The following is a 27,265-nucleotide window of genomic DNA, read 5'->3' as shown; positions in this document are numbered from 1 at the left end:
TCATTGCCCTTTCATGACTTGGCTGCATGCACCTGTTTTTGATCAGGATTTATAAAAGAAACCTGTTGAATCTCTGTTATCTCTCACAGCAAGACCAGTCATCTGCCCTGCTTGCAAAGCCATTCCCGATCTGATCACATCCCCCACTCACAGAAACACACCTCAGCTGTTTCTCCTCTTTCAAGTATCACATCCCACTGAAATATTTGGGGAACAGGAAATTTGTTTCTTGTCTGTCCCTGCCTGGGTCAGTTCACGCTGCAACTTCTTTCTCCAGTAACACCTGCCTCCCACTCACCGATTTCAGCTCAGCCATGAGCTTCTGCCCCCTCTCCCCCACGTTACCACCTGTAAGCCCCAACTAATAGCCTCCTTTGATTAACGCTGCCAACCACAGCAACCTCAGAGGGATGACGTGAGCAAGGCAGCTGTCCTTTTCCTGACCCTACTATAATTTTCCCACAACCGACACTGCTCCCTTGTTACTCAAGGTGTGGGAGGCAACCTTCAACACAAGATAGCAATGATAAAACAACTTAAAACCAAACTTTAGTTATCATTGTTCTTAAAAACCCTGGCTCAACCCACCACAGTGAAAATCCCAGACATCTTTCTTGGCTCAGATGTCGCCTTCTGCTATGTTGTTGGACTATGGGCTGCCTACTTCTTTCTTCCCTCTTGCCCAGCTTTCTTTACACACTGAAAATGTTCTCTTCATTACACGGAGCAATCAGCAGCCTAAGTATGAAGCAGGCTCCAGGACTACTATGGCGCATCCAAAACCCATATTAAACGACCTTGCTAAATGGAAGAAGGGCCTTACCCATTGGTTCTGGACTCAAAATAGAATCAAATTAAATACAAAACCAGGAAGAAACCTTCAACTTAGTATTTTTGTCTTACATATCCTGATCAAAAATTTTAAGGCACAGTTTCTTTCTTTAGTCTCTAACACAACAAAGGCACAGTTTAAGGCACAGTAAAACAAAAGTAGACACACATTGCATTCTTATTACTGTGATCATTCATTTTACTGGGTTAAGGGGCGACCGGATAGCTGGTAAAATATTATTTCTGGATGTGTCTGTGAGTATGTGTTGCGAGCGCCTGTAAGGACAGTCGCTAACATTTCAGTCTCTTCCTGAAAGGCAAGGGGATATTAACCCCTTGGCAGGGCCCTATGTCCCTACATGGTATTTGTGACACGAGTGGGGAACAAAGTCCCGGCACACAGGTTCAGATAGAGTGAGTAACACAGCTTTATTTGGGAGCCAATGTCCCTCCAGAGGCCAATGCTCTGGTAAGCACAGAAAGTTATACAGAGTAGAACAGAATTTAATAACAAACCAAGTCCCAGAGTCAATCGAGATGGAGAAGGTTCCTGGTCCAGGAAAGGCGACTGGGCCCACAACGGGTCTGAGACAAGCTGGTCTTGCGGGGAAGAACTTCAGAGGGTCCCACAGTATCGCAGCCTGCACCTCACAGAAGGTCTTAGCTGGAGCGTCAGTCAGACTTCTCACGGCATTGCTCAGGAGTTCTGCTTTTATCCTCTTGTCCTTGGATTTGTTTACCTCTTAGGTGATAACCAGAAGTTGTTTGCCAGGAGTTTTTTTTATCTCTTAGATGATAACCAGAAGTTGTTTGGTAAATGTGTTTATCACTCAATTTTGTTATGCTCAGTTTCACACAAAAATATGTTTTTTACTTCACTCTTATCAGTCTCACACATGTGCGGCCATAGTCCTGTCCCTACCAGTAAACAACTTGTTTTGCAAACCTCAATCCAACATATACAATACATTTTATATGCTCTATACAGTATATTTCTGAAAGAGATTATCATTTGAATTAGTAGACTGAATAAAGAAGATCCACCCTCACTAATGTGGTTGGGTATCATCCAATCCAATCCACTGTGGATCCAAATAAAACAAAAAGATGGAGAAAGGGCAAATTCTCCCGTTCTTCTTGAGTTGGGACATCCATCTCTCCTGTCCTCCCATATTGAGATCCTGGTTCTCGGGCCTTTGCGTTGGGACTGAATCATACCGTTGGTTTTCCTAGTTCTCCGGCTTGTAGATGGCATACTGTGGGACTTCCCAGCCTCCATAATTGCATGCCAATTCCCATAATAAATCTCCTCTTACACATCTCTATATATCCTATTGGTTCTATTTCTCCGGCAAAACATGCATGGATACATATTATTGACATTAAAAGTATCTTATCAGCAAAAATGGGTTTACTAAGGAATAGCAGAGAATTGCAATTTGAGACAAGCGAGCTATGACAAAACCATAGGCAAGTCTGGAGAACAAAGGAGAGGCATATTCTTTTACAGAGGAAAAGGGAAGTTGGGAGGAGCTGTTAGGAACTGGAGGAAACTGGGAGTTCAAAGTGTAGTGGCTTTTCGTTGGCTGGCTTGTGACAATCTCTCAGTGGCTGGGCCATTGCTGGGGAAAGAGAAAATCTTCCTCTCCTGCTGGGGTAATAGAGTAGAAAAGATCTTCCTATTTGTTTGCAAGGAATGTCTCTTCCTGTTTGGGGCAACCAATGATGAATAGTAGGGTGTGAAAGTTCCCCCTACAGGCCTTTCAGACTCCAATTTTGGTTGAGGTATCCTTTATGAATTTTCACAATATCCATGCCTTTGCTTATGCTGTACCTTAGCCTAGCCTATCTTCACTACATCTCCTCCCTCTACTTGACCTTCCCCCTCAATCTCAGTCCAGCTCACACACCCCCTCCTACAGAGAGCCTTCCCAGACTGCCACAGCGCACACCAATCCTTTGTGTCTGAATTGGTATTAGACCCGGACGTCACGGTTTATTTCTTTGTTCTCCAAGTGATACAGAAACAATTTTTCTCTGCTAGCCATGTTATAAAGTTTTCTGGGCCAGAGGTCCAGATCTTAACACATTTCAGCAGTGTATGGTACATAGTATTAGGTTAATATCTATTTATTCAATGGATCGATTAATTGGAACCATTTATCTACACCCTCTCCCTACAGTGTTTACAATGTCAAACGGGCATCTCAGGGGTTCAAATAGGGGTAAGGAAGAATGTGTCGCTCAGGGAATGAAGCATGTGTGGAGGGTGCAGTTACCTTCAGTCAAGCTTTGTCCTCAACTTTGCAGGTCCTTAAATTTGATTTCATGAGCTCACCCTGACATAACACTGAAGGCAAGTACTACACATTTAATAATGAGATCAGTCGGTATTACAGAAATTGGGTTCTCCCAGTGGCTATACTATCTCAACTGCCCAACCTGTCTACATTTGATTTGCCCCCCCGTTTTGCCTCTCCCTTCCCAGCTTACCCGCCTTGCTTCTGGGAGCTTCCCAGCCCTGAAGGCCTGAGCTAGCAGCGCCCGACCGGTTCCAGCACCTCCCCTGCCGCCGCCGCAGCCCGACTGTGCCTAGGGGCGCGCGGGCCGGGCCTAGGAACGTCTCGCCAACTGACGGACCCCCAGATCCCGGCTGAGGGCGGGACACCCCACGAACCCCTGTCCAGTAGGTGGCCGCCAACTAGAACAGCTCTGGGGAGGCAGACTCGCGGGGCAACTCCGCCAGCAGCGCGGGCCGCAGGTCCCCTCACGCCCCTCTCGCCCCCTCACGCCCCCTCACGCCCCCCTCGCCCCCTCACGCCCCCCTCGCCCCCTCACGCCCCTCTCGCCCCCTCACGCCCCCTCACGCCCCCCTCGCCCCCTCACGCCCCCCTCGCCCCCTCACGCCCCCCCTCACGCCCCCTCACGCCCCTCACGCCCCCTCGCCCCTCTCGCCCCCTCACGCCCCCTCGCCCCCTCACGCCCCTCTCGCCCCCTCACGCCCCCTCACGCCCCTCACGCCCCCTCGCCCCCTCACGCCCCCTCACGCCCCTCACGCCCCCTCACGCACTCGCCTACTTTGCGTGCTTGGTCCTCACGCCCACCCTACGCGCCTCTCCCACCTCACACACCTCGTGGCCCGGCCCGTCGCCCTCGCCCGGCCGCCATCTTGCCCAACTGGAGTTCCTAAATGGGGCGCGGGCTCCTGAGTCCTGCGCTGCTGCTTGTGGGGAGCTTGGTCTTCTACTCAGAACACCACCCGGTCTCAGAAAGGAGCAGGCGCGGCCCCCCTGAGGGACAGGCCAGTGGTCCGGGGTGGCCTGAGGCCACGCCTGGGAGGCTCAGGCCGCAGAAGGGGCTCCAGGCCCAGAAAAAGGAAGGGTGGGCCGCAGAGGGCAGTATCTGTTCATTCCTTGCTTTGGACGGTCGTCCTGCCTTTTCCCTACTTCTTTAGTGTTTGATTTTGAGTCTCTCCTTTTCCATTGTTCCAATTGCCTATAACTGAAAATTCACAGACCTAAGCAGTCCAGTGACAATGATGACAGAAATAGCAGCAGCAGCAGTAGTAATACATACGCCATACATTTGTGTAGGGTGTCTATATGTACTCCTCAAAACATCCTGGGATCTGTCATTCCTATTTTACAGATTAATCATTCATTGGAATTCAGAGTTGAAAGGGCTAGTAGGTGACCTTCTCATACTACAGTTGAGAAAAATTAACCCAGCAAGTTAAATGGCAAGTATTAGAACTTGTAGCTCTTGATTCACCAGTTCCAGGCTCTTTAATTGCCATTTCACACAGGGAAGAATATGATACCTGGCCAGAGAAACATCACATTTTCATACTTTTGGGGAATAGAGTTGTAAAATTAATGAACCGTGTTTATTTAACATCTTTCTATTTGTAAGTAATCAATTAGGGCATGTTTATCTTAACCTTTTTCCCCCTCAAAATACAGGCATGCTTTAGGTATCGAGCTTGCATTATTAGTTTTTAAAATAGGAATTTAAAAGATTATATTAATGTGTTAAGATTAGGAATTAATATATATATTATTAGATGTGCACTTCAAGTAGTACATCATTTTTGTTTTTAGATTGTGGAGTAGCCCCGCTTGCAGGTGTGTTCAAAGGGTCTCGCGTTATAGGGGGCACGGACGCTCAAATTGGTACATGGCCTTGGATAGTTAGCCTGCAGATCCAATACGGCAGAATTCTTGCTCATATATGTGGAGGAAGCTTAGTGAAAGAAAGTTGGGTCCTCACAGCTGCCCACTGCACTAAGGATTCTAGGTATGTATTCAGAACACAGCTTCTATTATATTCTCTTAGGGGATATTTTAAAGTGATGGAGGACCAGAATGCAGTCATGTTCAGTTAAGCTGTATGTTTGCAAGTACCCACAATGCTATATATGTACTACACTGAATAGCTGTTGACATTAATCCTTTAAATTAGAAGTCAACATTTGTTGTAAAGACAGTATTTTATGCTTTGCAGGCCATACAGTCTGTGTCGCAGCTATTCAACTTTGCCACTGAAGAACCAAAGTGACCATAGACAATACACAATTAAATGAGTGTGCTTTATTTATGAACACTGAAATTTGAACAAAATATTATGTTATTTTGGTTTTCTTCCCAACCGTTTACAAGTGTAAAAAACATTCTTTGTTCATTAGGTGTATAAAAATACTCTTATTTTTATACAGGCCAGATTTGACTTATGGGATGGAGTTTGTCAGACCTTGTTTTATTATTACTTTTTTAATCGCTATAAGAGTTTATTTAAGCCAAATTGAATATATGCTCTTGTCAGACCTTGCTTCAGATAATGAAACTCTTTTTTTAGCGTTTAAAATTATTATATTGTAACCATGTATTTGTCTTTTTCACCATTAGATCATGAGTTATTTGAAGGCAAGGACTACATGTTTTATTTTGTATTCCTGGTACTAATATAGGACTTGGCCTACTTTATAGAGGACATAATAAATGTTTATTCACTCTATGGATGATGTCAATCTAGGAGAAATGGGATTTACCACAATTAGAATAGAACTTTATGACCCTCCTAACCATTTACTATGAAGCTCTAAGACAAATCCTTTGGGAAACCATGGTACCTGTTATACAGTCTCCCTTCAGTTTTTCATTTTTAAGAAAACAGCTGTCTTGGAGAAGAATGAAAAGTCTTTAAGAGGAACTAACAACTTTGAAATTCAATTAAGGGCAACTGACCTGTTTGGTAGGTTTTAATATGTATGTTATATTTTTTAAACATGGATTTCAGTTCCATAAATTGTTTTTTTAATGGAGATTTTTTTTTTAAATGGGAAGATACTAAGGTATAAACCAAAGGTATAGAAACAGAGGTAGGAAAAAAGCTTCAGAGTTAGGAATCAATTCTGTTCTTTCAGGTGTGGGTATCTTAACAATTGTTTTCTAACATGCTGTCATTAAAAACTGCTTTTCTACAGCTTTCAAATCTTAAACCATGGGAGGGAAGGCCTGCTTGGCATGGTGTGAAAATTCTTGGGAAATCTCTTCTTGCCTACTAAGTCCTAACATTGTGCCTTTACTGGTCTGTTCCTTTGGCTTGATGGAGAAAAATGAGTTCAGACTGGGGAGACCGTATCCTAGTATCCCTGACACTGTGCTGCAGTGGCTTTAAGTACGTTTCCAAAACCTACTACCGTGTTTCTCCAAAAATAAGATCTAGCCGGACAATCAGCTCTAATGTGTCTTTTGGAGCAAAAATTAATATAAGACCCAGTCTTATTTTACTATAAGACCGGGTATAATATAATATAATATAATATAATATAATATAATATAATATAATGAATAGAATAGAATAGAACACTGGGTCTTATATTAGCTTTTGCTCCAAAAGACGCATTAGAGCTGATTGTATGGCTAGGTCTTATTTTCGGGGAAACACAGTAGATGTATGACCGTGGTCAAATGATGCAGCTTTGTTATACTGTCAGAGAATCTTAGAGTTCAAAGAGGCATTTTAAATGTCTAGTTCAATCGTCTGTCCTGTATACGAATCCTTCTTACAATATTGAAGTAAAGGGTTCTCTAGTCTGAAATAATTACTGCTTCAATGTATTGAGCCAAGCATTTTTTTTCATGCATAATTTCCACTAATCTTTACAACAACTCTTTGCTGCAGAGAGACCCTGAGACTTGAGCATTCTTAAGTACCTTGCTCATGATTCCATGGCTGAAAAACAACAAAATCAGGGATCAAATCCAGGTTTGTCAGAGTGAAAGCCCACACATATAACCATAACTATACCATATGGCTCTCTACCTGAAACACCTCTTGTGGTGATGAACTGCTACCTTGAGAGACTCTCGTTTCAATTTCAGACAGCTTTAATTCTTAGAAAGCTTTTCCTTATGTAGAACTAAGTGTCTTGGTTTTCATTCTCCCTTCTGAAGCCATATATATTAAACCTAATTCCTCTTCCAAACATTTGAAGATAATGTTCATATTCCACTTAACAGTTCCCAAGACTAAATCTTAATGATTTTACTCCTTTACTGAACAGACATTTACTGAATATATGTTATATACTAGGAACTGGGCTAAGTGCTAAGAAAGTAGACATTACTGAGGCATAGTCTCTATTTTTCCTCCTCAAAGGACTAACTCTGCCACCTTCTATTCCTGTCCCCCCCTCATTTCCTAAACCTTGCCAGTTTAGGAAATTATTCTGTATTCCTTCTTATAACAACCACTTATCAAAGACCTGCTGTGAGATTAGGTACTGTTCAAGGATGTTACATATAATTGTGTATTTAAAAAGCCCTCCCAGTAACCCTCAGACATAGCTATCATTATCTCCATTTCACTCTTACATTTAGGTCATTCTCTATTTTGAGTTAATTTTTGCTTATGGTATAAGGTAAGGATCCAGGTTCATTCTTTTGCACGTAGATATCCAGTTTTCCAAGCAGAATTTGTTGAAAAGCCTGTCCATTCCCCATTGAGTTGCCTTGACACTCTTGTTGTAAATCAATTGAGGGGCGGCTGGTTGGCTCAGTTGGTTAGAGAGCAGTGCTTGTAACACCAAGGTCACAGGTTGGATCCCCACATGGGCCAGTGAGCTGCGCCCTCCACAACTAGATTGAAGACAACGACTTGACTTGGAGCTGATGGGTCCTGGAAAAACACACTATTCCCCAATAAAAAATTTTAAAAAAGAAAATCAATTCACCACATATACAAGGATGTATTTCTGCTCTCTATTCTTTTCCATTGGTGTATATAGCTGTCCTTATGCTAGTACCACACTTTAGATTACTGTAGCTTTGCAGTAAGTTTTGAAATCAGGAATGTGTGTTCTCCAACTTAATTCTTTTTCAAGATTATTTTGGCTTTTTGGGGGTCCCTTGATATTTCATATGAATTTTAGGATGGGTTTTTCTACTGCAAAAAACACTGGGATTTTATAGGGATTGCATTGAATCAATAACTTGCTTTGGGGGTAGTATTGTCATCTTAGCAAAAGTAAGTCTTCCAGTCCATGAATGTGAGATATCTTTCCATTTATTTATGTTGTCTTTAATTTCTTTCAGCAATGTTTTGTAGTTTTGGGTGTATACAACCTGTTTTTTAAACTTATGGTCTGAATATACATTGAAATAAATAAGTAATATAAATTGAGTAAGTTTGGAAAAGAAAAGAAACATCATTATTTCAAAGTAGCTTAAAGCAGTGGTTTTTTTAAAAAATCAAAGTAGAACTAGGACTTTAAAATTTTTTTACAAACTTTTTAGAGTTTGCCTAGTCCACTTTTAAGAGAGCTGAATATCTCCTGTTTCCTTGGGATAAATTATAAGAAATAGAACTGCAGAGTCAAATACAATGCAACTTTTTTTTAATATAAATTTTTTTATTGGGGAACAGTGTGTTTCTCCAAGGCCCATCAGCTCCCAAGACTAAATCTTACTGATGATTTTATCCCTTTATTCAACAGACATTTACTGAATATATGTTATATACTAGGGACTGGTCGTCCTTCAATCTACTTGTGGAGGGCGCAGCTCAGCTCCAAGTCCAGTCGCCGTTTTCAATCTTTAGTTGCAGGGGTCACAGCCCACCATCCCATGTGGGAATTGAACTGGCAACCTTGTTGTTGAGAGCTCAAGTGCTAACCAATGAGCCATCCGGCGGACCCTTCTGGAAGCTCAGCGGCAGTTCATTGTCTTCAGTCTAGTTGCGGAGGGCGCAGCTCACTGACCCATGTGGGAATCAAACCAGCAACCCTGTTTTCAGAGCTCGTGCTCTAACCAACTGAGCCATCCGGCCACCCACAATGCAACTTTTATAGGCTACTGATACATGCTGCCAAAGTACCCGTCTATTTTCTACAATGAATAAGAATACATTTGTTCCTCTGACTCTTGTCTGTAATGTGCATTATCATCAAACCTGCACACTCGTGTGCACGCATATGCACACACACTCTCATACCTAAACTTTGCCAATTTGAAGGGTGAAAAGGAATTTTAGCAGTTGTACCGTGTTTCCCCAAAATAAGACCTATCCAGACCTTCAGCTCTAATGCATCTTTTGGAGCAAAAAAACATAAGACCCGGTATTATATTATTATATTATATTATATTATATTATATTATATTATATTATATTATATTATATTATATTATATTATATTATATTATATTATATTATATTATTATATTAAAGACCTGGTCCTCCTATATTATAGTAAAATAAGACCGGGTCTTATATTAATTTTTGCTGCAAAAGACGTATTAGAGCTTATGGTCTGGCTAGGTCTTATTTTCGGGGAAACACGGTAAACAACTGTTTAAAAAATAAAAGTTCTTTCTTCCCAATCAAATTACAGATATAACAACTATTGTACGCTTGGGTTTTGGCCTACAGAAGATTTTTTTTGTTTCTTTGGTTTGGTTTTTCTCCTTGTTTTTTGTTTTTTTAAGACTGTCAAGATCCATTAGTTGCTTCTAGTTTTTATATTTAGTGTCATGCTTTATAAAGTCCTATCTCATGTCATTGTTATATATTCATCTATTTTTCTTTCTGGTTTAATTTTTATAATTCTCATGCTAATTTAATACCCAAATATTTCAATCTAAAATTTCAAAAATGTACACAAATAGAGCATAGTTTAGTGAACTCCCATATACCTATCACCCAACTTCAAGTTATTAACTCATGCCTGATCTTGTTTCATCTTTATCCTTACCAAGTCCCCACTCCAATTATTTTGAAGCAAATCTCAGACATATCACTTGATGTATCTTTAAAAGATAGGAAGTTTTATTTAAAAGATTTGTGTGTTTAAAATTTAATCCATTTTGAATTCATTTTAGTGTTTTTTTGGGATTTAGTTTTATTTCACTTTTCAGACTAATTATTTAGTTAGTTGTCCCAATACCATGTATTGAATAATTCATGCTCTGTCCACTAGTAAGAAGTGCTACCTTAATCATATAAATTCTCAGGTACTTGAATATGTGTTTGGACTTTCTGTCCCACAGATTTTTTTCTCCTTTCCTACATCATGGTATTTAGGTTTGTATTTGATGTGATTTTATGTCACATGAATGTAGGATTAAATTTTTTTGTTATTAATCTAACATAAGAAAAATAAAACTAGTGGGAGATTAAGAATATTTACTTAGTTAAATGAACATGTTTATAATAAGAACATTAACTTTTTTTCAGAGATCCTTTAATGTGGAGAGCTGTGCTTGGAACTAATAATATACGTGGGAGTCATCCTTACACCAAGATTATAAAAGTTAAAGCAATCATCATCCATCCAGACTTCGATGTGGAAACTTATGTAAATGATGTTGCGCTTTTTCATTTAAAAAAAGCAGTGAGGTATAATGACTATATTCAGCCTATTTGTCTACCTTTTGATGTTTTCCAAAATCTGGATGGAAACACAAAGTGTTTTATAGGTGGCTGGGGAAGAACAAAAGAAGAAGGTAATTATAGTCTGAATTTTATTGATACAAATTCTTCTGATTATTAGAGACGGTGAACCCTTTCATATATTTATCTCTTTATAGCATGAGTTTCAACAATAGGTCTTCATTTACCAGTGAAAAAGAAATGTCTTTTTCTTGTATTTTTTCTTGCTTGTGGGAGAGAACAAATTATCTTCCAAAGCAGAAATAGAGGTTTTCTCTGGTTATACATGCCAAGATGCTTGAACCTTTAAACATTCTCAGAGAAAATGATGGTTCTGAGTGTTTCTTGTAGTTTCTAAGACTCATCAGTGATAGAGCCAGCTCTGTAACAGAATTGCTTGTATTAAATAATAATCGACTTAGCGTTCTATTTAATGCCTTGTTTAGTATAAAACAGGTTAATTGCCATGTTTTTGTGTTTTTTTTTAAGTACACAAAGGGGCACAGATTGTTGATTGACTGAATTCATGGGAGGAATTGGAAAAAAAAAAAAAAAGAAGTGGAAGACGCCCTCTGCCTTTGGCAATAACAACAGCTACCATTTGGGAGTGTTTTCCATGCTTCAGGCCCTGTTCTAAATACATTATTTTATGTTATCCTCCCAATATTCCTAGTAGGGGGTTAATGCTATTATTACCATTTAAAAGATCAGGAATTGTGAATCTTAGAAGTTGAGAAGCTGGGACTCAAATCTAGGTCTTTTTTGTTCTAAACACTGAATATTTAAGTACAGCAGTCAGTATAAACTGCTCTTATTGGAATGAAATTCTAGTTAGCAACACATGAGATCAAGTGCAGAGACTCTTTTTTTTTTCTGCCCCCCATAAAACCTAGCCATTTAAATATTTGTGAATTTAGACAAGATAAAGATAAATGTATGAAAGATGTGTGAATTATTTTTCTTTTTTTTTTCCTGTGAATAATTTCTAAGGAAGACACGGAAAGCAACATGGTGCCATGTAGGGAAAAGAGCTTGGGCTTTAGACTCACAGACCTAACTCTGAATCTTAGCCCTGCCATATACCATGTTTCCCCGAAAATAAGACCTAACTGTACCATCAGCTCTAATGCGTCTTTTGGAGCAAAAATTTAATATAAGACCCTGTCTTATATTATAGTAAAATAAGACCGAGTCTTGTATTAATTTTTGCTCCAAAAACACATTAGAGCTGATGGTCCAGCTAAGTCTTATTTTCGGGGAAACACGGTACTAGCTGAATGACCATTGGCAACTATTGAATCTTTAACAATTAGAACAATGATAGGAGCAACTACCATTTATTCAGGACAAGATACTTAATAAAATGCTAAGCATTGTAATGCACTTCTCATTTAACACCCCCAAAAACACTACAAGAAATACTATAACATGCATGAATAAACTGAGGTTTAAAGAGGTTAATGTAATAAGTTGCACAAAGTTACACAGCTAAATGAGGAGTCAAAATTCAAGCCCAGGTCAGCCTGCCTCAAATTTCATGAGTCTCCACTATTTTAGGTAATATCTCACAATGTCATACATTTTCATGATCTGTAAGACGAGAGTAATACCTATCAGAAAGGTGTTTCAAGGATTACGTTGGTTTTCCATCAGTGTGGTAGATTACATGCACACACCAACCTTTCCACTGAAAACTGTTACAAAGGGAAAATACGTAAGTAAGTCAAGGACCGAGTATGAAGATAGAAACTTAGATAACTGGAGAACCAAAGTTGGCTTTCATCTTGAGGGTCTTTGCCAAATTAGTAACATTGATTATTGATTTCTGTGGTTTCATGGGACTTGAGAGGTTTGAAGAACGAAGCCTGCGCAAGTGGATGTGGGGAAACTCCCATAAAGGTGAAGCCCCAGGGCTATACTCTCAGAATGAGTCAGACTCATGGTTTAGCATACAGTTTATATATACATAGTTCATTTCAAATATGATAGAGGTAAGTTGAAAGCAAAAGGATGGAGAAAGATATACCAAGGAAACATTAATCAAAAGAAAGCTGCAGTGAACTTCCAGTCAAGATGGCAGAATAAGTAAATGCTGTGCTCACCTTCTCCCATGACCACATCAAAATTAGAACTAAATTATAAAACAACTACCTTTGAGAACCACCTGAAGACTATTAGCTCAATAGAACTCCTATAATAAAGGATATAAAGGAGACACAACAAGACTGGTATCAAGACTGGTATAAAGAAGGAGACGCACCAAGAGGGGCGGAGACAAGGAACAGGCAGGTCCCACACCCACATGTGGCGGTTAAGAATCAGGAGGGATATCTCAGCAGCAGAGGTCCCCTCTGAGAAGCACCCCACACTGGGTGCCCAGCCCAGACCACCAATGCCAGGAAGAGGAGTCCCCACAACAGCTGGCTGTGAAAATCAGCAGGGACTCAGTCCGGGAGAGATGACGGCTGCTGGAGACCCAAGCATCCTCTGAGAGGCCTGTGCACAGACTTACTCACTGACACTCACTCTGAGCTCCAGCACTGGGGCAGCAGCTGGAGAAGTATCAGGGACATACAGGGAAGAAGTGAATTGTCTGGCTTTAAGGTGTGGACTGGCGGGGCAGCTCTCACCAGGACAGAAGCACTGGCAGCAGCCATTGTTCCTTTTTTGAGCCCTTCCCCGACCTAGCCTGCAGTTACAGGCGACACAGTTCGGGCACAGGCCCAAACCTCTTTCAGTGGCTGTTCTTCATAAGCAGGTGGCTTCAGCCTGAGTGGTAGATTTCCCTAAAATCTCTGAAAAATCCACAACCCCCCAACAAGCAATTTGGGCTGGCCTCAGTGTGTCTTGCACCTCTTGCTAAGTGGCCCCAAGCCCAGCACTAGTGACCTTGGTCCACAGCATAACTAGCTGGCCTTGGTCTACAGCATAACCACTCCCAAGTGACTCCAAGCCCAGCACAGGCAGCTACCAACGAAAGTTCACTTTGTAGCTCCTACCAGGTGGCCCCGGGCCAGGCATAGGCAGTGGCTGGCCTGGGCCTGCACTGGAGCCCCTCTCAAGATGCCCCAGAACCAACACACCTGGTTGCCAGCTTCAGACTACAACTATCACCACCCCCCAATTGGCTCCACAAACAACACACCCAAAGGATGGACTTGGCAGGCACCAGAGCCCTGCTCTGTGGGGTCAGCCCCTGCCCAACAGCCTGTCCACCGTAGTCATGGCCAGTCCACACAGTCAGTCCGCCTGAGAGTAAATACCACCCACTGACGTGCTACCAGCGATCAAGGCTCAACTAAAACAGGAGAGCATGCATATCTCTGGAGCACCAGCCCCAGTGACCACAGAGACTGCACCACCGGACCGTATAGGACACCTACTACATAAGGCCACCTGCCAAGACTGGGCGACATAGCAGATCTACCTAATACATAGACACAAACGGAGGCAGCCAAAATGAGAAGACAAAGAAACATATCCCAAATAAAAGAACAGGACAAAACTCCAGAAAAAGAACAAAATGGAGACAAGCAATCTATCAGATACAGAGTTCAAAACACTGGTTATAAGGATGATCCAGCCATCACATACCTGAGCATTTAGCACAGAGAAATGAAAACATATGTCCACACAAAAACCTGTTCATAAATGGTCATAAATTCTTTTATTTGTAATATCCCCAAACTGGAAAAAACCTAATTGTCCTTCAATAGGTGAATGATTAAACAAAAGGTAGTATATCCTTAACATGGAATACTATGTTAAGCAGTTAAAAGGAGTTAAGTATTGATACATGCAAGTACTATAATGGTTCACAAGGGAATTATGCTGAGTGAAAATATGAAAGAAAGTAAAGATGAGAAGGCTAAAATGAGAAAGTCAAATATACACCTCATAAGAACACTAGAGCTTTTGCGTTGGAACTTGGAGATAGTTCGTGTGTGGTCGGAACAATGGCCATCGGTGTAACGGAGCTGTTATGTGAAGATGTTAAGCATCCTTGGGGATGATGAATACTAATGAAGCTATGAATGTCACTGATTAGCAGCTTCACTTTGAATGAGGGGTCGCTGTCTGCCCATTGAAAGAGGCCAGTGTCTGTGACGTTCCCAAGCCGTAACCATTTCTGGCTAGTGCTACTAGATTTACTTGTCTGTTGTATGGAAAACTGGTGGTCAGGAAAAGCTCTTCATTTTATGGACATGGAAAGAAAACATACAGATCAAGATGGATTATATTTATTCTTAATTTTGCAAATAGATTCTGAACCAACATCAAATCTAGACTAATGTGAACCAACATCAAATCAAGCCTATGGTTTCTTTTTAATCGTGTCACTGCCCTAGAGAGCCAGAACCTATTAACCAGTAGATTACTTTTTAGATCTATTTCTAGGATTACATAGCAAATGAAGTATTTGTAATAGAAATTTCCATTAACTAGCCTTGCAATTAAATTATTCTGAATGGAAAAAAAAAAAGAATGCTAGAGAGAGCAAATGAAGAGAATAGAGGTGAGGCAATAGTCAATGGATTTGGGTTGAAATTTTTCTATAACTGATGAAAGACATGAATCCAGATGTAGTAAGAACAATATGAGCCAAAACAAAATGCAGTCCCTTTTTTATACATTGTAATGAGGTTGTAGAACAAAGAACAAAGAGAAAACCTGAATACAGCCAGAGACAAAAGGTAAACCAACAACAAACCTTATAAAATAATTATAAACTGGCTTTCAGAAAATTTCTCAATAGCAATGACAGTCAAAATACAATGAAATATCATGATCAAAGTACTGAGAGAAAATAACTACAAACCTACAACTGTGTATCCAACAAAGCTGTCATTCAAGAATAAGAGTGAACAAAAGCTGAATTCACTACCAATGATCTTTCACCAAAGGAAGTAAGAAATATACCAGAAAGAAATGAAATGACGTCAAAATGGTGGTATGAGATACAAGAAGTGAGCAGAGAAATAGGTAAATATAAATAAACATTGTGTGCATACAACAGTGATTTTCAACTGGGGGCAATTTTGCCCCCGGGGGACATTTGGTAATGTCTGAAGACAATCTGGTTACCACAGGATGGGGGTAAGTACGCTACTGGCATCTTAATGGGTAGAAGCCAGGGACGCGGCTCGTCATCCTCAGTGCACAGGACAGTTCTCCCAGCTCCACAATGAAGAACTATCTGACCCAAAATGTCAATAGTGCCAAGATTAAGAAACCTTGGAACACAATAAAAATAACGTGCAATTTATAGAATTTTTTAAAAAGACATTTAAATACTAGGGGGGAAGCATGTATTTCAGAATGGGTGATGAGATTTAAAGTGGTCCCAGTTCCCGTATTATTCAGGAGAAATGTTAAGATACTGGTTAACATTAACTTTAAGCATGAATGGTCAAATTTCGATAACAGAAAGAGAGAATATAACTTGTAAACCAATAGAAAGAAACAAATGGAATGAGAAAGACAAAATCTGAATAAAAATAATCAAGAAAGGAGAACTAAGACACATAGGAAAAGTTAGAAAAATAGAAAGTACAAAACAAGACAGTAGAAATGAGCCCACATACACTCATAATCACAATAAATGTTAATGGACCCAATCACTGGTTAAAAGACAGATAATTGGGTGTCAGCCAAAGATGGCAAGTTGTGCAAAGGTCGCAGTGAGCCTTAGCGGCTGAGGAAGCCCAGAGGAAGCGCCGACTGCTGGGAGGAGAACTTAAGGCTCAAGATGGAAAATCATGAATTGGATGATACCGTCGAGAAAAAACAAATTTTTGATATCATAACCAGAAAAATGAACCAACTTCCAGAAGCAGAAAGGGACCTACTGAACATGGATCGACACGTGTTGGACTTCATGCTGCTCTGTGTGGCTTCGTAGCAAACAGTCTTTTTCAGCTCATGTAGCTGCAGGATTACCAATGGCAGTGATCCCATTTTTGACAGCGAATGTATCTTACACGGGTTTTGTAAGTTTACTGTTGAATACAGGTGATTTGAATTGTGAAACCTGTACCATAACATGGGGTGGATTAGTTGGTCTTGTTTTTGGTGGTCTGTACCCTGTTTTCTTGGCTATGCCTGTGAACGCCGGTCTAGCAGCCAGGCATGCCTCAGCCCTGCTACCAGAGAAAAGAAACATCTTAACCCTTGGATCAGAGTTTCTAAGCCCGTCTTTAGGAAGACGTTATTTCCCATTTTGCTCCAGACTGGGTTTGCAGCATACCTTGGTTCTGGACAATATAAACTATCTATAAAGGCTCTTCAGCTGCCTGAACCCACCCTAGAAATTCAGTGATTGTTAAGCAAATCTGCACACAAAAATAAAACTGTAAAAAGAAAAAAGAAAAGAGAGAGAATTGGATCAAGAAGCAGGAAATCCAGCTTAGTTTAACAACAGATACCTAAAATATAAGGATATGGAAGGACTGAAGTAAAAAAAAAAAAACCAGGAATGAAAAATGTCAAGTAAATTATAATGAAAAGAAAGCTGGTATCACTATGCAAATAGCAGACAAAATAGATGTTAAGATAACAGAATTATTGAGGATGAAGAAGGTAGAACCTTCTTTAGAAAAGTTTCAACTCACCAGGAAGATAGAACAATTCTAGACTTGTGAGCCTAATAAATAGGACCAAGACAATATTAAGGTAAAACAGGTAGAATTGTATAGCGAACAATTGTATAGGGAATTATAACTCCCCTATGATAGTAGAAAATTTTAACACAATTCTTTTTATTATTGGCATACCAAGCAGATGAAAAATCAGTTAAGATTTAGAATATTTGAACATAAATAGCAAGCTTGATTTAATAGCCAAATCAGAACATTCTGTACCCAAAAACCAGAGAATTTCATCTTTTCAAGTACAGATGGAACTTTTATAAAAATTGACCACTTACTAAGCCATAAAGCAAATCTCAAAATTCAAAGAACAGGTAGTGTACACACTTTTATATACTCTGAGTACAATTAATTTAGAAACAAGAAGAAGGATGGGAATTGTGGCTGTAGCAGCATGAGGAGGCTGGCAAATCCTCTTCCCCTAAATAAGTCTAAACTCCACAATTGTCAGAAGCAACCATTTCGGAGCCCTGGAAATCAACCAAAGTACACAACAAGTTGAAAACTACTCCCTATAAACAGCTAGAAATTTGGGTAAAAATAATTTGCACTTTTCTTCCTTGTGGCTGCTTCCAACTCTCCTCTCAGATCAGTCAGTGCAATAGTTTTACCAGGGCCGTAAAGGATAAGGACCTTGCTGCCAGAGGAGGACAACTGGATTGCTAGCAGCAGTTGAAAATCTAGGCCAAGACCATTGTCGATAAAAATAGTGGACTCAGCAAGAGAGGACGAGACAAATGGGGGAAATCCACAGCTCTGCCAGCCTGGGACTGTGCTCCTAGATGCAGCCAGCAGTGAAACAGTCCGGCATTTGACAGGAAGATCCGAAACATGAGAGAGCTATGGAATGGCTGGAGAAACTCTCCAAACATCGTTGGCTTACTGAGAAACTGAACGTGTATGGGGAAAATCTGAGAGAGCTCAGCATAGAGTGGAAGCCGAGGTAGAGCTAAAAAGTGACTGAACTTGCACTTCCCAACCCACACACAGATCCATCAGCAAAGGATGAAAGCCCAAATCACTGACTGACCACTAAACTATGCAGACACACGGGCAAGCCCTATGAAGCCAGGCTAAAAGTTAAAAATCAAAGTTTAAAAAGTGAGCAGAGACAACAGTCAGACAATGTGGGGAGATGGATTCCACAATTAAAGTCCAGACAAATTGTTTTTAAAATGACAACAACCTTGTTGAGGATGAAATCAGAATCCAGAGTTGTTGCAATACACAAAGGTTGGACAAATAAGTTTGTGAACTCATCCTAGAAAAAGTGCTACATACCTCATTGCTGAATATCACTACAGTCACCTTCGAAGTACTCCCCTTGGGAAGCTATGTACTGACACCTGTGCCTAGTCCACCCTTCAAAGCAATTTTGGAACTCTCTTTCTGGAATGGCCATCAGAGCTGTCGTCATATTACCCTTGATGTCCTGAATGTCATCAAAATGTCTTTCCTTTATCTTCAGGTAAAGAAAGAAGTCATTAGGGGCCAGATCAGGTGAGTAGGGAGGGTGTTCCAATACATTTATTTGTTTACTGGCTAAAAACTCCCTCACAGACAGTGCCATGTGAACTGGTGCATTGTTGTGACGCAAGAGCCATGAATTGTTGGCAAAAAGTTCAAGTCGTCTAACTTTTTCACACAACATTTTCAGCACTTCCAAATAGTAAACTTGGTTAACTATTTGTCCAGTTGTTACAAATGCATAATGAATAATCTCTTTGATACCAAAAAAGATTAGCAACATCATTACAGCAAATTCGCAAACTTAATTGTCAGATCTTGTATTATTTAAAGCATCCAATTTTCAACAATACACTCAGGGAAAAAAGTAGTCAATAGAAACTGACTCTGAATAGGCTCAGATGTTGAATTTAGCAGACAAAAACTTCAAGGAAACTCTTTAAATATGCTCAATAAGTTAAAAGAAACTATTGCTCAAAGAATTAAAGGAAAATGTGATAACAATGACAAAATAAGGAATGTCTATGGAGAAATACAAGGTATGACAGTTTTACATAATTGTTGAATCAGTCACTTTTGAAAGAAAATTTATTCAACATGAACATTGTACATCACTGTCAAAATGCCTACTCTCCTAAATAACATTTTGGTATTTTTTTTGTTAATAGGTAATTCTACAAATATGTTACAGGAAGCAGAAGTACATTATATTTCTCGAAAAATTTGTAATTCTGAGACAAGTTATGGGAATATAATTCCTCAAACTTCATTTTGTGCAGGCGATGAAGATGGAAGTTTTGATACTTGCAGGGTGAGACCAAATAATTTTCCTTAGAAATATTTTCTAAAGCCAGAGGGAACTTAAACAAGGCCTTGGATCACTTTCCGATGAAGTCTTAATTACCAAGTCTAAAAGCACGAAATTCATTTTTTCTTTTTAACTATGTCAACCATCCAAATTCTCTTGCTTTCCTGTTTCCTTGGTTTCTACAATCATGGTCAACCTTACACAAAATTTGCACTGAATCTTTCTTCTCTTTTATTCATCACCACTTCTGAGATATAATTTATGTATATACAACTCACCCACTTAAAGTGTACAGCTCAACGGGTTTTTAGTATATTGATACAGTCATGCAACTATCACTATAATCTAATTTTAGAACACTTTTGTCACCCCAAAACCTCCATCCGTTATGAGTCACTCCCCATTCTCCTCCCACCCACCTCCAGCCTTCGGCAACCACTAATCTCTATAGATCTGCCTATTTTGGAAATTTCATGTGAATGGTACCATTCAATATGTGGTCTTTTGTACTGGCTTCTTTCACTTAGCATAGTGTATTTAAGGCTCATCTATATTGTGTCATGTATTAATACTTTATTAATTTTATTGCCAAATAATATACCATTGTATGCACAGGCCACATTTTATTTATCCATTGATTAGTTGATGAACATTGAGTTATTCCCACTTTTTGGCTATTAAAATGTTACTATAAACATGTGTGTATGTTTTTATGTGTAGGTATGTATTTATTTCTCTTGAAAATTTCACCTAGGAGTGAAATTGGTAAGTCAACGTTTAACATTTTGAAGAACTGCCAAACTGTATTCCAAAGTGGCTGCACTGTTTTACGTTCTCATCAGTGATGTATGAGGGTTCCACTTTCTCTACATCCTTGTCTGCACTTGTTATTGCCTGTCTTTTTTATTACAGCCATCCTTGTGAGTGTGAAGTGGTACCTCACTGTAGTTTTACTTTGCATTCCCCTAAAGACTAATAATGTTGAGTATCTTTGCATATGTTTATTAGCCATTTATATATCTTTTTGGAGAAATGTCTATTCAGACCCTTTGCCCCTTTTTAAATTGAGTTATTTATCTTTTTATTATTGAGTCATAAGCATTCTTTCTATATTCTGGATACAAGTCCTTTACCATGTATATGGTTAGCAAATATTTTCTCCCATTCTGTGGATGTCTTTTCACCTTCCTAATGTAGCACAAAAGTTGACTGTTTTATAAAGTCCAATTTTATCTACTTTTTGTTTTAAATCTTTCTTTATTCCTCTTTTCTTTACTACTTCTAAATCCATATGCACTTCACTTCCAAGCAATACCCATGCTCCTACCCATTTTCCTACTCATTCTGATTTCTGCAATCCAGAGTTTATCTTTCCTGTGTCCTTTTCCTTAAAAATCTTGCTGAGTAAAATAGTAAAGAATCCAATCTAATTGAATTGCATTCGTAATAAAAAATATACATATATTCAATACCTTCCTTATAGAGAATGTGAAAACATCTTAGAAGCATAGTCTTTAACCTTTAGGCACTGTCACAGTGTCCTTGGGGTTTTGAGTGATTAACAATCCTTAGTAACAGTGTTTCAGTTGCTACATTGACAGTCTTGTATAAACTATGAGGGAAATTTGTAAGACTATCAAGAGGCTCAGCCATTTATTCTTTATATCCTGTATTAGCCCATGTCAACACTTAGAAAGATTTCCATTTCTTACAAGATGCCAGTTTACGCCTCTCGTCTAGCTAGGAAACCACACACACACCTAAAAGATTCATTCACATATCTTCAAGTTATACCTTTCACAAACAGCATTAAGCAGTAGAAGTATTCTAAGAGACAGCATTTACAATATTTTGCACACATCTTACATTATATTTCTCCTGAATAATTGCACTAAAAAACTCCAAACAATTGGATTTATAGAATTCTGGTTCAAAATGAGGCCGATGGTAAGTTTATCCACCAGCTATGTTTCCTCTAAATACCAGGCCAGACTGAATATAACAGAATTCCTGTTTGAGTCAGAACATAAAACTGAAAATCTATTGATCTTAAATAATTTAGAGGTATATTGAAAATGTATATTTATATAAATGTATGTTTATTGTGATTAATTTATTCCAGCTTTACTATTATATAAAGACTACTAGAAATAACTAACACTATTTTGGGACTTTTTTAATAGGGTGATAGTGGTGGACCATTAATGTGCTACTTACCAGAACATAAACGATTTTTTGTAATGGGAATTACCAGTTACGGATATGGCTGTGGTCGGAAAAATTTTCCTGGTGTCTATAGTGGGCCATCCTTCTACAAAAAGTGGCTGACAGATCACCTCTACCACAAAAGCAATAAAGGCATATTTAATATATATATTCTACTTGGACAGGTGCTCGTAGCCTTGGGTTCTGTTATATTACTAACAACTCCATAAAGACATTCTAAAAAATCTTTATTTTTCATCATGTCCGTTTCCATGTTCTATATAATAAAAATCATTTATTCTTTGGGCAAGTAATTGCCTACTTTAGAGTTCTTATGTGGACATTTTTTTGAAAAAAAGATTGTGACATAGTAGATATGTGATTATAAATTTGGCACTGAATCGCATGCATCCTTGATATATGTTGATTGTTTTACTTTATAATCATAATTTTTCATTTGGAATACTTTCCTACAGTTTGTATAAAATATTTGGTTTAAATATATACTTTATGTATGTAAATGCCAAACAATAAAGAGTTTATAATTAAAACGGAAGTGTTCTTTTGGTAATCAAAACTCTTTCCTATTAAGTTAGATTTTATTTTATTTGAACACATTTGTATGATATATATATTTTTTGAATTATCATCTTGTTTCTGGTTCTCAAAGGATATTTGGAAAAATAAGTATTTTCCTATTATTTACATTCTAATTAAAACTATTTAATATGAATACTTCCTTTCCTATACCAAGAGAGAACTGTGGTGCAGACACCCCAAAATAATTTACTTTTTATTTAGAAATTTATAAAATGACTTTTCTTTGCAGCATTATAATCTACTTCCTAAACCTTATTTTCTTGAAGCCCATGCTAAAAGTTTGCATTCCCTGGGCCCTCTGAATTAACTGTGAGGAGAGCTGACTGAAAAGCAATCTGGGTAAAAAAGGGAAGCCAACCTGGGATAAACTTCATGATGACTAATCTATAAAATGAATTATCAAAACAAAAGGAAAAGTTCACTGAATTAGTATCTACTACTAATCAACTGACCCCTCCCTTGAACTTTGGAGAACTCATGTAGTAAAGGAGAAATAGTTATTTTCTCATCCTTTTCTATCTACCACCAGCTAAAACCAAGTGTTTTATTGTTTTGTTTTGCTTCGCTTTGCTTTAACCTAATTTTGGGATTTAATTGAAAGTAAGCATGAGTTTTCCACCTATTCATTCCATTAGGGATCATTAGTGGTTTAACACTCAAGGGGCAGAAGACTGATTTTTATGGACTTGTGAGCAACACTGAGAGGACTCTGTTCTTCCTTGAAAGAGGTCCTCGATTATCCATTGACAAGGGCTTATCTGGAATTCGTTGGTAATGCACGTGTAGCAATCAACGTGATGCGTTAAGTCTTATCCTGTGTATACTACCTAAGTGTCATTCAGATTCACTTGACAGCCCCAACTATTAATACAGGTGCTCCTCAACTTAAGATGGGGTTACCTCCTGATAAACCCATTGTAAGCCGAGGAGTATTTGTAATTGCCTTCCTCGTCTTCTCACCAGAAGCAGATGGGCATTTTGTAGATGTGATGGGATTCAAAAACACAATTTCCAAAAACACTCTGGCACCACAGGATACAACACAGAACCTCGTGACCGCGTGGCGACTGGGAGCTGTGATCACTGTCAGTGCCCAGCCTCACGAGAAAGTATTGTACCACACACATCACTAGCCCATGAAAAGATCAAAATTCACAGTACAGTTTCTACTGAATGCATGCTGCTTTCACACCATTGTAAAGCCCGAAAACCGTAAGTTGAATCATCACAAGTTGGGGACCATCTCTACTAAGAAACTCTTCTAAAATGCACTGACAGAATTCAAGGGTACACTCTTTCTTTCCATTTCAAAGGTCTGTCCTAATTGCTCTTTAGGTCTGAATTTCTAATCAATTTCTAATCACCTTCTTATCTTTTTGCTGAGCTTAGTTCACTTACTTGAGTCATATAACATTTCCACCACAAGAGACTTAGGGTATGGACATTATAATCTAAGACAGACTATATTTCAAATTTCATTCTGTCACTAGCTACAAGAATTTGAACAATTATCAATACCTACTTACAGCATTGCTGTAATTGTTAAATAATTTGATTATATGAAGTTCTTACTATATTGAAGGTGCTCAGTAACTGGTTACTGCTATTATTACCCCATCCATGATTCTTATGACCCTTTTCATTACATAAATCACTATGCTATTGGACAAATATCTCATTATTTTCATCTGAAAAACTTACTGGAACAAAAGACTCTTTACTTATAAAGTCAAATTTAAAACTACACTATTTAAAAAATAAATTTACTTTATTTTTCTAATTCCCAAAGTATTGCAGCCTCATTTTTAAAAATTGAGAAAGTACAGAAAATAAGTAGAAAGAAAATCACCCACAGCCCTGAAGCAGGGCCCAGGTGGCACCCCCACATTCGAGGCCTCTCCGTGTCCCTGGCCTCACCTTTCCTTGACCTACTTATAGCTTAACAATAGATTATCCCCCTATGGCTTAAACTCAGAAGGCTCCTGGCCCACCCAGTTCCCTGTTTTAGAAAATTACCCTCAAAACTTATGATTAATACCCTTAGGCTTATTGGTCACCATCTACCAGGCTACTCCCGTCACTGTTACTGGGTTGCTGACTCCACCATAGAATCACTTCACCACAGGGAAGGCTCCATGCAGACCTCCAGAACCATCTAGCAACCCCTGTAGGAATGCCCAGATTTTCCCTTAAAAACCCCAAATCGGTCTGAGAATGTTAAGGCAGTTTCTGGAGGTGTTAACCTGCTGTCTTCTCAGATCACCGGTGCTCTGATAATAAACGCTTATTCTATGACCCAACTCCAGTGTCGGTCTATTGACTGAGCGGTGCAGGCAGCACAAACCCTGGACTTGTTTGGCCTCGGGTTTCAACCCTACTATGCAAAGAAAGCTACCATGAATCCTGATAGTTCACTTATTATAATGAGTATTTTTACAAACTCTTGTGAAGCATTATTTTACCCCAGCTATTTTGAAAAATGTCAGTCCTATAAAAAGTCGAAATACAGTACTGTGATTGCCCACCATTATTCTCCAAATAGTAACACCTTGCCCTGTTTTTACGCTTTCCTTCTCTCTCTACACACACACAAACATCCCTACTGTTTTTATTTTTGGTTGAACAATTTGCAAGTAAGTTGCTAATGTCATGTTACTTCATCCCCAACACTTCAGCATGTATCTCCTAAGAATGAAAACATAATCACAACACCATTATCATACCAAAGAAATTTAACATTGATTTAATAATAATATCTAATATAGGGTCTATATTCAAATGTTTTTGATAGTCCCCCCGACACACTTACTCCAGGATCGAATCTGGATTCTGCACGTTGCATTTGCTTTTCATGTCTCTGCAATGTCCTTTAATTTATTATAAAACAGTCTCCTTGTCCCTATCTTTTTTTCATGAGTGATACAGAATCCAAGTCAGTTGTCTTACAGAATTCTCTACATTCTGAATCTATCAGAATTCTTCATGATTAGTCAGATTAAAGATTTCTGACAATGATACAACATAGTTAACAAACATACTTCCTACTGCATTCCATCAAAGGTACACACACAAAGTCAGTTTGTCCCATTGTATGTAATGCTATTTGATCACTTTGACAAAGTGGTATCTATCATATTTCTCTATTGTAAAGATACCTTTTTTCCTTCATAATTAAAAACTTGAGACCATCTGAATATTATGAAATTTACACCCAATGGTTTTAACATGCATTAATGATCCTTGCTGAAGTCAGTTATTACACTAACGGTTTCAAAATGTTGGTTTCCTAATTTTTCATTTTTTCTACGTTTAGTAGATGGTATTTTTCTGCAAAAAAAAAAAAGAGCTTTCTACCTGACTCTTCTTTTTTCCCCAGCAGCACGATGGATTCACAGGCTCCTTTTTAAAATTAGTGTGTAATCCAAATGCCATCATTATTATTCTTGGTGCTCAAATTGTCCCAAATTTGGCCAGTGGAAGTCCATTCAAGGTGGCTTCTATGTTCTTTTGACATTCTCCATTATCATTCAAGTATACCTTTCTAGCACTAGGTGTTCCAAGCTAAACTCTTCCTGACCCATATCTAAAATCACTCATCTCTCCAAGGAGTCCTGATATATTCTAGTAGGGAATAGTTTTAGGAACTAAGTATAAGGTATAGTCACGGCTACTAAGTTGTCATTAAATCTATGTTGCTTAAGTGGACAGGACTAAGAAATGCATTTTTTAAAGCATGATTTTGAGAGAGGTTAGTTAGCTGTTGTTAGGTAGATAGCAAGGTCCCCGGTGAATAAGCAAAAAACAGCCATATCCTGAAATTCCAGATTCTGAAGTAGCCCTGAGGTTAATAAGTTATCTCATAAATTTCTTTTGACCAGAAAACGGAAAACGGAGCAGATCTGATAAATAGGAATGGGTTATTTCGTTAATCCCTTCAGGATGGGCAAACAGGACAAACCTGATAAATGAATTCCATTAGAAGGCACCAGCCCCAGGGGCAGGTATAAAAGAACTTTTGCTTTATTCACGAAACCCCCTCCCGCTTGGGAGCTGTAACCCTTTACTTTTAATAAACTATCCTCTTTGCAACTCTCTGCCTCTTTTTGGTCCGCGCTTCCATTCTTCGGTTTCACAAGACAGGATCCCGGCCCACACTCACAGAAATTCCCCACATCATTTGGAGACTCACAGAAAAATCTCCTACATCAGTTATATGATAAGTGTATGTTTAACTTTAGTAGAAGTAGCCTATTTTCCAATGTTATTGTACCATTTTACATGCCACCAGTAACTTGAAAGTTCCAGTTGTTCTGTATTCACACTAACATTTGGTATTGTCCCTGTTTTAAATTTTAGCCATTCAGTTAATGGCTGTAGCATCTATTTGTAGCTTTAATTTGCATTTACCTGATGACTGATAATGCTAAAGATTATTGTAGGATTATTATTATTATTGAGGATTATTATTATAGTCTTTAATTTCCCTCAGCAATGTTTTATGTTTTATTGTATAGGTCTTACTCATTTTTGTTAAATTTATCTCCAAATATTGTATGATTTTGATTCTATTTAAATGGCATTTATTTAAATTTCAATTTCCAATTGTTCCAATCAATGCCATTGGTTTTATCTGTTGACCTTGTAGCCCATAACCTTGCTAATAAATTAATATCACCTTTTCTGTAGATTCCTTAGGATTTTCTCCATACATAATCTGCAAATAATGACTCCTTTGCTTTTTTTTCTACATGCCTTTTATTTGTTTTTCTTGTCTTATTGT

General features: G+C 38.7%; 1 protein-coding gene, 1 long non-coding RNA gene and 1 pseudogene across 2 annotated transcripts; 2 read left to right on the top strand and 1 right to left on the bottom strand.

The window, feature by feature from the left end:
• Positions 1-1,241: 1,241 nt before the first annotated feature.
• LOC141570098 (uncharacterized) lies at positions 1,242-4,253 on the bottom strand. The gene is made up of 2 exons (XR_012493980.1): positions 3,963-4,253; positions 1,242-2,482 (listed from the first exon to the last, which is right to left on the bottom strand). It is a non-coding gene; the product is annotated as an uncharacterized LOC141570098 (long non-coding RNA).
• On the top strand, positions 3,969-22,447 carry TMPRSS12 (transmembrane serine protease 12). Its single transcript, XM_019724353.2, has 5 exons — positions 3,969-4,226; positions 4,932-5,127; positions 10,564-10,832; positions 19,541-19,683; positions 21,864-22,447. The coding sequence occupies exons 1-5, from the start codon at positions 4,022-4,024 to the stop codon at positions 22,113-22,115; spliced, it is 1,065 nt and encodes a 354-aa protein (XP_019579912.2). The 5' UTR covers positions 3,969-4,021; the 3' UTR covers positions 22,116-22,447.
• Positions 16,063-19,644, top strand: LOC141570096 (transmembrane protein 126A pseudogene; annotated as a pseudogene).
• Positions 22,448-27,265: the final 4,818 nt, after the last annotated feature.

This window comes from Rhinolophus sinicus, linkage group LG02 (assembly GCF_036562045.2).
Source record: "Rhinolophus sinicus isolate RSC01 linkage group LG02, ASM3656204v1, whole genome shotgun sequence".
Taxonomy (NCBI): Eukaryota; Metazoa; Chordata; class Mammalia; order Chiroptera; family Rhinolophidae; genus Rhinolophus; species Rhinolophus sinicus.
This window is presented reverse-complemented; position numbering and strand designations above follow the sequence as displayed.